Below are 10,870 nucleotides of genomic sequence, written 5' to 3' on the forward strand. Positions count from 1 at the left end.
TTGTGTTCCAGGTCACCAGCTCGCCTAGCGGTACCGGTTCGTTGATCTGCTACAACAACGAGGATGTCGACCAATGCTCGTTCAGAGGTTTCCTCGTGTGTGGGAGTTGGTCAACCTCAGGGTTGCAATCGTTGTATGCTTCTCTTGCAGTAATCCAATGTTTGGGGCCTCTTTGTTTGATTGTGGCAGGTCTAGTGAGATCCGACGACGAAGTTATCTGTATCCAACCGCTTCCACAGCGGCCAGCGAACATCTTCAATGGTCGGGTTTGGAGAGGGAGAGGGAGGATATGTTGTTTTCACTTTGTAATTTTCTTGATGGCTGAGGTCCTCTTTGTAAAATCATAGGTGTATGCTACAGTTTTAATCAATATATTTTAGGGTTTCCAGCCCTTCAAAAAAAAAGTACTCACAAAAGTATTGTTTGCCGTTCGCAAAAAAAGTATTGTTTGTCAAATTTCAGAGTCTAAGAATTTATAGATCCAATCAAGTAAAGATAATGATAAAAAGAAATAAAAACACATGTAACCGTGATATTTCCAATAATTAAAAAAAAATCTAGCTGTGCAATTGCGTGGACAACCTTGCTTCTTTTTTTTAATGCGGGCAATCTTGCTAGTAACCAAAAAAAAAACTATAACACAGGATGAAAAAAAGAAAATGTACCATCAATTGCTTTTTATAATAACTATAAAACATATACAATCAAACTTACAGGATGCATTTCATTTTCTAAACAGAGAAATACATATTTTTTCCATAATCGGGAGTTCGTCATGATAAAATTTCCCCAAACTTTATTTATTTCAAAGGAATCCTAAAAAACTGTCAAGAATTTTTCTGCAACTGCATGTGGGCCGAATCCTGATAGAGTGTAGGCCTTAAAGCAAAACTTGGGCCAAGCGAAGACTTCGAACTCAGCCAACGGTCCTTCCGTAAGGGTGGGTGTGTTGGGTTGCTTGAATGATCTCTAGGTTTGGTAGATATTTATAATTTTAAAAGAAATATGTTTAATTATATATATTTATTATTCTAGTTTGGTATAGGGATGTAAATATACAACATCATTCTGATCTAGTCTGACATGACAGATGCAAATATATGATCTCATTCTAGCTCAAGAGCAAGAGCTTTACTCCGCAGCCTGACCTAACATACTTATCAGCGTCACAAAATTATCCCTATACGAGTAATCAATCATAATCTCAATTCTTACATCCGCTCATACGGCCTCCGATTCCATCAATCAAACAGAAACTCAACTCAATTTATCCATATACAACAAAAAATAATATTTTTTCAATAAATATAACTCCACTCAATCTATTTTCCATCAATTTACTTATCCAATGCAACAATACGAAATCTCATGAGGAACCAACACACTCTAAGACCATCTCCAACAGAAACTCTAAAAATTCATCCTCTATAACACTATTACAGCATCCTCTAACACTATTACAGCATCTCCTATTTTCCCATCTCCAATAGCTACTTTATTTCCTACCTTTCATTACCCTCCTACTTCCCTCGGATCCACACGCATACTCTAGCTACAGTGTTGCGGGATCCTGTTCTTAGCCGCAAATTTGTCGATCCTCATTTTCATCCTACTTTACTGTAGCAGTAAAAAAAAAAGGTTTAGAGTAGTTATTAGAGATAAATATAGAAACTATAATCGACAAAAGTACTAAATACAGTGTTTTACGGATGGTTCACTGACTCTGTTGGAGTTAGCCTAAAGGCCCATGAAATCCAAAGCCCAGCACTAACCCTTCCATTGTTTCTTCCTCTCCAATCCAACCCCACTTGCGGCTCAATTTACATCCTAAAAGTCTAAAGAAAAAGAAGAAAAAAAGAGGCGCAAGAGAAAGCCAAACCCTCGCTGCTTTTCGCTCTTGCGTCGTCTCCGGCCTCAGATCAGGTGCGAGCGCGACCGGAATTGATCCCCCTTCCGATTTCTTCCCGCTGCAAATCGGGAAGAAAGTAGCGGATTTCTAGCGTTTTCTTCAGATGCGATTTATTTTGTTATTTTTGCTCCCCCATGAGAAGAACACAGCTGCAATTTGATTTCTTTATCCCTACTGCTCCGCTCTTGAGCTCGCGGTTCGCTAGATTCGGGAGGGGGCTAGCGCCAGGTTGTGCGGTTTATGGCGAATGGGCTGTCGACTTGTGGCGATTTGACGTGATCTTGATCTGTGCTGTTGCCGTTGCAGGATGGTGGGTTCGATGGATCTCCCGACGAAGGGTGGGTTCAGCTTCGACCTGTGCCGGAGGAACAACATGCTGGAGAAGAAGGGCCTCAAGCTCCCGGGGTTCAGGAAGACCGGGACTACCATTGTCGGCCTCGTGTTTCAGGTGCGGCCGCGTTCTCTTGTTTTACTCTTTGCCATTTAGGGTTAAGCGCGTCTTATGCTGGTTCGAGGTCTCCGTATATGCCACTTCGATGAGCGTGAACCATAATGGATAATAACCATAGCAGTTTAGTGCTACCGTTTTGTCATGTTTGGTTTAACACTTCTTTTAGGGGTGGTGAACAGCTGGAACTTTGGAAACTCTGTCTGATATCACCTGTTAACCTCCTGTTGCACATGCCCACATTGTGCTACATGTCGATGATAGTAGAATAATTAGTATAATTTGTTAATTGTTAACAAGTTTGCATGCCATTCTTTTTTATGTTTGTTTCTAGCCTTCTAGTTTCTGTATTTGCTCATGGGAAAAAGTACACATACAAATGCTCAAGAAATGATGATCTGGCAAATCCCAATTAAAACCTGAATTGCCTCAACTTCTGATTGAATAAATCTAATGGATGATAATTTCGCCTTTAACGCTTTTGTAAGAAACTTTTATTACATGTACCATCTCTTTTAACTCAGTGCTAATGGATGAAAAACTTGGCATTCACGTGTTTGAATAGGTATTCTTTTTTATGCCTGTGTTGATGTTAACGTTGCACTAAACCATGTTTTGATATCTAGGATGGGGTTGTTCTTGGGGCAGACACGAGGGCAACTGAGGGGCCTATAGTTGCTGACAAGAACTGTGAGAAAATTCACTTTATGGCACCGAACATATACTGCTGTGGAGCAGGAACTGCTGCTGACACTGAGGCTGTTACAGGTAAAGAATTAAGAGAGGAAATGGCATCTTGATGCCCTTTACAACTCATTTCTTTCCTTGAATTTCTTTCCCACGTTTGCTTCTTTTACTTCAGATATGGTCAGCTCCCAGTTACAGCTTCACCGTTATGCAACTGGTCGTGAGTCAAGAGTTGTAACCGCTCTTACACTACTGAAGTCACACCTTTTCAAGTGAGCTCCTCTCTCACATACACTTACATCTTACTGTCATTCTGTCAACATCTCACATATGCCATTATGTTTTTAGGTATCAAGGCCATGTCAGTGCAGCCCTTGTTCTTGGTGGAGTAGATTGTACTGGACCGCACCTACACACTGTGAGTAATTGAGTATAATTGTTTGTTGAACTTATGGTAAGAGAAATTAGGCTAGTTATATTAACTATGGAATGTGCAGGTTTACCCGCATGGCTCTACAGATACTCTTCCGTTTGCCACGATGGGTTCTGGATCTCTTGCTGCAATGTCGGTGTTTGAATCGAAGTACAAAGAAGGGCTTACAGTAAGTGGGCCAGTGTAATAGTTTCTGCACTTAATATTAGTATTGTCACGTGTGGTGACTGAAGTAGCATTTCATGATGTTCTTTTGATTTGCGAAAGTTAATATTGTATAATGTTGTTATGTTATGTTTGCATCAACTAATTCATTTTTATCTTTTAGAGGGGAGAGGGAATACAACTTGTGGCCGAGGCAATCTGTGCTGGTATCTTCAATGACTTGGGTAGTGGTAGCAACGTGGATGTCTGTGTGATAACCAAGGTACACGAGTTCTGTTTTGTTTCCTGAAATTGACAAAATACTGCAAATGTTAAAGAACGAATGTATTGTTTACTTGTCAGAAAATGAGCTTCCAAAAAATCTCTGCAGCATTATATTTGTCGACTTTGATGATATATATTGCACATATTTAACTTACACTTGTTATCATTAATTTCCAATGAATATAATGCCCAAGTGAGTAATCTATAACACTGCATCTTGCATTCTACCATTTGCCGTAGAAGCTTCTTGAGCAAACTGAAGAACCTGAAATATGTTCTCATTAACTCTTCAAAGTGGTACGCCCTGTTGTTATTTTCCTCCTGCTTTGCTGACCAACTCCTTTTAACATTTCCAGGGGAAGACAGAATACTTGAGGAACCACCAGTTGCCAAATCCAAGAACTTACGTTAGTTCGAAAGGATACAGCTTCACCAAGGGCCAGACTGGTGAGTTCCTTATTAATGAACGAGACAGAACATTGGGCATGCTTGAACGGTACAAAGTTATATATGAGTATGTTCTTTTTTGCAGAGATATTGTCCACAAAGATCACACAGCTGAAGCCCAAGGTTGAGGTCGCTGAGGGTGGTGATGCAATGGAGGAGTAATCTCGTGTGGTTACATTCGGACAAGCAGTCATACTCAGAATTTACGTTATTTTTCTTAGTGGACTTAATCCAGATTTTATGCTAAAAATGTTTCTGATGTTGACACATTTACGAGCACTTGTTTCTGAAGGAAGCATTTGTCTTAACTGTGATGCTATGGTATATTTTTCTTTGAGAGGTTACCATTGGTTGATAGGTTCACGATAAGGGAAAGTGCTAGCAAACACATTTGGCCCTGAACTTGGCTAGGATGGATGGACAGGTGCTACATGATATGACAGCTGGGTGCCCTAATCTAATTGCAAATCTGTTGAGTACCCAATGGTGACGCATTGCTACTGCTCTTCGCGGGCTGTCTACCTAGTGCAATGTGAATCACTGGCGATGCCAACCGGCATCTGAGCAGAAGAGAGATGAGGTGGTGAGCACAGCAAAGATAATGGAAGTTTTGGGGGTAAATGAACCCAAGGAGCTTTAAGAACATATGCACACAACCTAAATATTTCAGCGGAGTAAAATGAACATTTGTTTTCTCTTTTTCTTATATACAATGCCGCTAGTAATGGCTACTTATTAAGTAACATAATTAGGCGGTGGTAAAATAAAAATAAGACTATTCCATCAAATTCTAAAAGTGCAGTACAGGTTTGTGACCATGTCAAAGTCTCAATTGCGGGGTCAGATAATCTGTATTCAGTTCTCATTTTATATATAACCAAGTTGAGATTTGATTAGCCTGTGTGCACCGCAGGGTGTAATGGACAGAAACAATGTTTCCATTATCTAAAAAAAGTTGAGATTTGATAGCAGTATCTTTTGCTTAAGAGTTGAAGTGTACTACAATCTTACACTAGTTCGCTGTAATGTACAAATTTGCGAGATATGTATTGACATTTGGTGTGGATTGTCGTATAAATGTGGATGATATGCTGTTCTTTGTGTTTTCTTCCTCAAGTTGGTCACATTTGCGTAAGGAAACACTGGGCTCTGTTTTGCTGATCAAGCTTTTACAGCCGGTAAAAAAAGATTATGTTATGTAGCACGTAATCAGTCGAAATTAGTTGATTCTTAATTTGGTCAAACAGAAAAATATAGGATGTCCTGCTGCTATTTTTCTGCTTGGGGAACTCACATCAAGCACACAAAAACGAACATGGGGAAAAAAGATTTGTGAGCCTGTCAGACAACCTGTGGGCCACCCCAGACAGGCAAGCCTGGCCAGGAACGATCCTCTACAGATCCGGACAGAGCATGAACGCTCCGTGCCTCACCGTTAATCACGCTCTGGCCTACAGGTCAGATGTAATCAACCAGACCTTAGTGCTGGCCTCCTTATTAGTCTAGGGATGCAGCGGTAAGATCCTACAGAACATATCCTGTTCAAATAAGTGGAGCTCATGTTTCGTTTGAAGCATGAGCTCAACTTATCAACATGACAATTTGTTTCGGGCCGTAGGCCGTTCTTCTGGCAAGGGCCTAAGCTTTTGAATACCCCTTCTATCATTACAACGGTCAACGACATGGTAACTCGATTTAGAGCCTGTTTGTTTGGGTTTCTGTTTCTACTTTAAAAAACTGTGTTTTTTATTTTCTGAAAAGTTGTTTTTGGATTTTAGCTGTTGAATTTTACAAGAATTTTTTTCTCAGCACACTACTTCTCAGAAAAATTACTCTCAGCTAGCTTCTCAGCTTCTAATTCATTTCCTCAGAAGCAGAGTTCCGATTTCCCCAGAAACTATTTTTCAACAAACCCGTTTATTTAAGCTTCTGGACTTCTTACAGAAGCAGAAACCAGAAGTAGCACGAAACAAATAGACCCTTATTCACCGTGCTTGAATCTAGGGATGGCAATATTCGTAGTTTACTCCGGTGTCTGTGGATAAAAACCTTAATAGGTTTGGGATGTTTTTTTACTCGTGTGTTTGAGTACGGGTTTAATATTAACCCCAACGAGCATAAAATAGTTATACCTGTGACCGCTTCATTTGGTGGTATATAAATTAGAACCCGCTTCATTTTATGGTATATAAATTGGCACCCGTGCCAGCTGCCCCCGTCCGCCCCAACTGTTGATGTCTGCCTCACCTCGCATACGGGCATGTCCACAAGTATGTGATGTTGTCCACAGGGAGCAGACGCGTGTGTACCCATGGTGGGTAATGAGTGCAAGTGTGGATTTGAGAATTAGCTCTCGAGTACGAATTTGTATAGTTTCTACCCACGGGTATTGTGCTTATTGCCATCCCTACACTCTAAAAAGGGGGAAATCCAACAAAAAAAGAGGAAAAAGAAAAACACTCCAGAAATAATATAAAACTAGAACTCAAAACTGTTTGATCTGAAGTGATTCAGTGTATGCCTGTAATTAATAATAACACACATAAGCCACTTTCTATTTGAACATTTGTTTGGAAGGGTCGTCCAAACAAAACTTCTATGAGAACATACAGAATTTCACTAGAGTCTAAGTGCATCAACAGTGTCAGTAAAAAAGGCAGCAACACGCGCAATGAACACCGTGATTCACCGATTCAGTGCTGGTACTGGGAGTGAGCAGCTGCTGCTATCAGGGCGGCACCAAGACCAGACCCATCCTTCGTGAGCTTCACCGCCACGGACCTCGACGCCTCCTCCCCGAGCAGCTCGACCAGCGTGCTCTCCAAGCACTGCCTGAACTCGGTGTAATGCTCAAACAGGCCGCCATCAATGGCGACGACCGACCGCCGCTCGTCACCAGGGACGCCCCTCCCGATCTTCCTGAGGATCCCTACGATCCCTGCTGCGGCCAGACGGGCAGACCTACTGGTGACAATGTCACAGATCTCGACAACCATCTTCCTCGTCTCCAAGGATGTGTCTCTGATCTGCAAATGTTCATGTCATGTCATGTGTCTGTATGCAGGGGTGCATGGATAGAAGAACTGCAGATCAGTGCTGAGATGGAGGATCGAGCCTACCTTCAGGTTGTCTGCCAGTTTTTCAGCCACAAAGCTCAGGTCGGGTGTTTCATCATGGTGCATTGCAGAGATATCAGGAGTCCTGAATGTCAAACACAGAGAGACATATGATCAGCATATGTTGAATTGGATTTTGTATGCGTGCTTCAAGAAATTATAGAGGTGCCTGATGCATCAATAAATGTACCTCAGAATGAAGCGAGTTTTGAGCTTGGTGTGGTTGACATTGCCGAAGAGCGTAGACAGCAAGGCAATTTTGAGAAGCACCCTCCTTACTATTTCACCTAGATACATTCCTGAAATCAACTTCTCGAAGATCTGAAAAGGAGTCATAGTTAAAAAAAAAAACTGTGTAAAGCAAAGGTTTATGAACATGAATGAGAGAATCGTGCATATTTCTAGACAAACCTACCTGTTCTCCTGGGTTTAAGCTCTCCTCATCTAAGGCTTGATCATATTCTGTGATTGGGAGGCAGGATGAGGAGAAATTGCCCCATTCCGTGTTTATCACCTAAAATGCAGAAAGCATGGTGCGAAGTCTGTGAAAAGCAGAGAGATAACTGCATGTTGTATACATTAGTTACATGAAGTGAGGGAAGTATTTTAGTATCCAACTGTACCATGTTTCCTGATTTAGGTAACTCGCCTTCCAACTTCGGTATGGCACTTGCCTCTTCAACATATGCGGCATTTGAGCCGGTACCTAATATCACACCAACGACGACATCCTCATCGTTGTATCTACCAGCAGCCAGTGTCCCAACAGTGTCATTGATCTAAACCATGAAAACATAATATCAACCTGTGCTCCCAACATAGGAACAGCGTGTGTTCGTTTGACAAGAGTGGTAACACGAAGTACTCTATCAGACGGGGAACCAAGAACTAACCAGTGCAGCCACATGAATGTTAACAGCTTTCTTCTCCATGGCCGTCTGCAATTCAGCCACAACATTTTCGCCTACCTAACATGTTCAAGAGGTAATTCCATAAATGACTTGGTCTAAGAACGAACAGCATAGTTCCTGCAAATTTTTTGCATAAACGTACGCAGAGTTGCTGCGACACCATGGAAGAAAGAAAAAAAAAAGGATTCGTTGGAAGCATGGTCGCAAGGGAAGGCTTACAGCATCTTGGATCGAAAACGCCTTGGTCCACTTGATAAGTGTGCCCGACGCAATCGATGTTTGTCTCACAGGGAAAGAGAAGGTGAACCCCAGCTCCCTTTGCTTGCCATCAGGCATGTCATTGCGTTCTTCGTTCGCGACGAACTTGGCTACTGCTGACGCAATGAAACTAAACAGCTCCTGAAGGAAATCAGCAACATTATGGATGATGAGGAAGTGCCGATGGACGATGCAGTGAAAACTGACAACATGAAGCATGCTGTAACTCACCGAAGCGCTGCCTGACATCAGGTGAGGAGGGATCAAGACTTCCTTGGATTCACGCTTCGCTACGCGCTTCTCTTTGCCGGCGAGCTGCACACGCAAGACGCGGAAGTTTGTTCCTCCAAGATCAAGGGCATAGAAGAAGCCCTCTTCATTCCTGATTTTTTTTTTTTTTTGTACAATAACATGAAGGAAATTGACTTCAGAGGCATGCATAGGAATAAATCGGTGGTAAAAGATAAGGAGATGACCTTCAGACTGAAATTTATCTGTTTGAGTATACCAAAAACGAAATTTCTTTACCAATTTGCCCTAAGCCATCTCATTTACGAGCCACCGCTAAGCAGTGGATTAGCTTATTTGCCACTCTGGGCCATAGTTATTGACTCAGATGGTCCCACGTTTCATTAACATGAGTGGCATCATAGTCAATCTTTCGAGTGGCAAATCATCAATTTATTCTCTCATTTACCAGGCAGGCGTTTGTTTATCCGAACGGCTAATCTTGTATGCGCTGCGCGTCAACCGGTGAACGACTTATGGATTGCAACGACATGTAGCAGCCAACTAAAAACACGCTATCATCTGCTAGGTCTTGTTTTGATTTTGCCCATTTCGAGTACTACGAGACATCGCACTCTTGAATCTTAATACTACTAGCAATTTCCCGATTTCGAGTGGTATTAACTGAAGCTAGGAAAATGAAGAAGGTAATGTTCACACACTAAAACCAAAGCATATCATCGAGTTTATGGAGATTTGGAATTCGAAACACGAACAAAAAAAAACAAAGCATGGATTTTGCAGCTTTGTTTTTAACCTATTCCGTACCCGGTGGGGAGATTGTCGACGTAGGAGATGATCATCTTGATCTTGCTTCGGCCCTCCTCCCGCAGCCCCGCCGTCATCTCCCCCTCCATCGCCGCCGCCACCTCGTTCAGCCGCGGCGCCGGCGTCGCGCACGCCTCCCGGAGCTCCGCCACCACCCGCCCCGCCATCTCCGCCTCCGCCACCATGGGCCTCGACCAAGAAACCCCTGCGCGCCTCGAAGCTCCCTCTGCCACCGCAACCGATCGAGCTCTGGTCACCGCGAAAGCTGGCGTGCGGGCGTGCGGCCTTGGGAGGAATGCCGAGATCCCAGGGGGACACGGACCGATCGAAATCCCGAGCAAGAGACTGAGGTTGGTGATTGGTCAGCGCTCGTGGGATTAATCTTCGCGGTGAGAATATTTCTTGGCTATTTCTAGACGGATATCCAATTCTTGGAGGAGGATTTGGGTTTCGCCAGCCCCGCAGATTCCATCGGACTCGACCCCCGCGGTAGCTACAATAGTAGTTATTAGGATTTTTGTGTCTGATAAAATGTGGATTTGTTTATGGGATATTTCACTCGTCGGTTTTGTCCGATAGACATTACAATTTTGTGGTGTGATCTGTAGGATATGGTACGTATAAAATAATTATTTAGGAGAGGGGTGAGTAAAAAGACTTTGTTGTTCCTGTCTTTCTTCTTCCTCTTACTCACTTCCTCCGGTTTAGTCGAGGAGCATCGCGACGAGCTCTTCCACCACTTGCCCATGCCATGGATCTCCCTAGACGCAAGTAGAGTTAGCCCTCATAGATCTCCCTGAGCGCGAGCAGTATAGACACCGCGATGTTGGCGAGCCGAACCCGCCACAGCGCCAGGCCGCCACTCGCATGCATGCTGCCGACAAGCGCACCGCACATGTGGCGTCGCCGCCGTACTCGTCGCGCCACTGGCCCACGCCGCCACGCCCTCCGTCGCCCTCGCGCGCATCATCCTGGCCTCGCCCGCGCGTCCTTCTGCCGTCGTGCGGGCTCCCAGCCCGCAGCTTCACCGCGTCGCCTGCAGCTCGCACCTCAAGCTGCCACCAGAGATCCGTCCGCCACGATCGGCTTTCCACACCCTCTCGCGCTTTCGGTGAACCCCATCTCTGCCAACCAACTTCCCCGATTCACTCCCTCTGTCACCCCTCTCTCCTCCAA

At 43.5% G+C, this 10,870-nt stretch overlaps 2 protein-coding genes and 1 non-coding gene across 3 annotated transcripts; 1 reads left to right on the top strand and 2 right to left on the bottom strand.

The window, feature by feature from the left end:
- Positions 1-1,759: 1,759 nt before the first annotated feature.
- LOC133928574 (proteasome subunit beta type-7-A-like) lies at positions 1,760-4,661 on the top strand. Its single transcript, XM_062374982.1, has 9 exons — positions 1,760-1,923; positions 2,216-2,357; positions 2,984-3,125; positions 3,220-3,316; positions 3,393-3,462; positions 3,542-3,646; positions 3,806-3,904; positions 4,263-4,353; positions 4,439-4,661. Exons 2-9 carry the CDS (start codon positions 2,217-2,219, stop codon positions 4,513-4,515), a joined length of 822 nt encoding a protein of 273 aa, XP_062230966.1. The 5' UTR covers positions 1,760-1,923; position 2,216; the 3' UTR covers positions 4,516-4,661.
- Positions 4,662-5,688: 1,027 nt separating this feature from the next.
- LOC133929950 (small nucleolar RNA U3) lies at positions 5,689-5,914 on the bottom strand. The gene has a single exon (XR_009911679.1). It is a non-coding gene; the product is annotated as a small nucleolar RNA U3 (small nucleolar RNA).
- Positions 5,915-6,821: 907 nt separating this feature from the next.
- LOC133928573 (hexokinase-7-like) lies at positions 6,822-10,175 on the bottom strand. The gene is made up of 9 exons (XM_062374981.1): positions 9,695-10,175; positions 8,870-9,020; positions 8,600-8,779; positions 8,363-8,437; positions 8,093-8,248; positions 7,885-7,983; positions 7,660-7,790; positions 7,473-7,554; positions 6,822-7,379 (listed from the first exon to the last, which is right to left on the bottom strand). Exons 1-9 carry the CDS (start codon positions 9,877-9,879, stop codon positions 7,047-7,049), a joined length of 1,392 nt encoding a protein of 463 aa, XP_062230965.1. The 5' UTR covers positions 9,880-10,175; the 3' UTR covers positions 6,822-7,046.
- Positions 10,176-10,870: the final 695 nt, after the last annotated feature.

The sequence above is a fragment of the Phragmites australis genome, chromosome 9, assembly GCF_958298935.1.
Source record: "Phragmites australis chromosome 9, lpPhrAust1.1, whole genome shotgun sequence".
In the NCBI taxonomy this organism is placed as follows: Eukaryota; Viridiplantae; Streptophyta; class Magnoliopsida; order Poales; family Poaceae; genus Phragmites; species Phragmites australis.

Excerpts from the sequence above, each read along its gene's own strand:
- LOC133928574 (XM_062374982.1), top strand. The coding sequence starts at position 2,217 with ATGGTGGGTTCGATGGATCTCCCGACGAAGGGTGGGTTCAGCTTCGAC. Across the intron at positions 2,358-2,983 it reads TTGTCGGCCTCGTGTTTCAG|GATGGGGTTGTTCTTGGGGC; the intron begins GTGCGGCCGCGT and ends TTTGATATCTAG. Across the intron at positions 3,647-3,805 it reads AGTACAAAGAAGGGCTTACA|AGGGGAGAGGGAATACAACT; the intron begins GTAAGTGGGCCA and ends TTTATCTTTTAG.
- LOC133928573 (XM_062374981.1), bottom strand. The coding sequence starts at position 9,879 with ATGGTGGCGGAGGCGGAGATGGCGGGGCGGGTGGTGGCGGAGCTCCGG. Across the intron at positions 8,249-8,362 it reads ACATTCATGTGGCTGCACTG|ATCAATGACACTGTTGGGAC; the intron begins GTTAGTTCTTGG and ends TTCATGGTTTAG. Across the intron at positions 7,380-7,472 it reads AACTGGCAGACAACCTGAAG|ATCAGAGACACATCCTTGGA; the intron begins GTAGGCTCGATC and ends GAACATTTGCAG.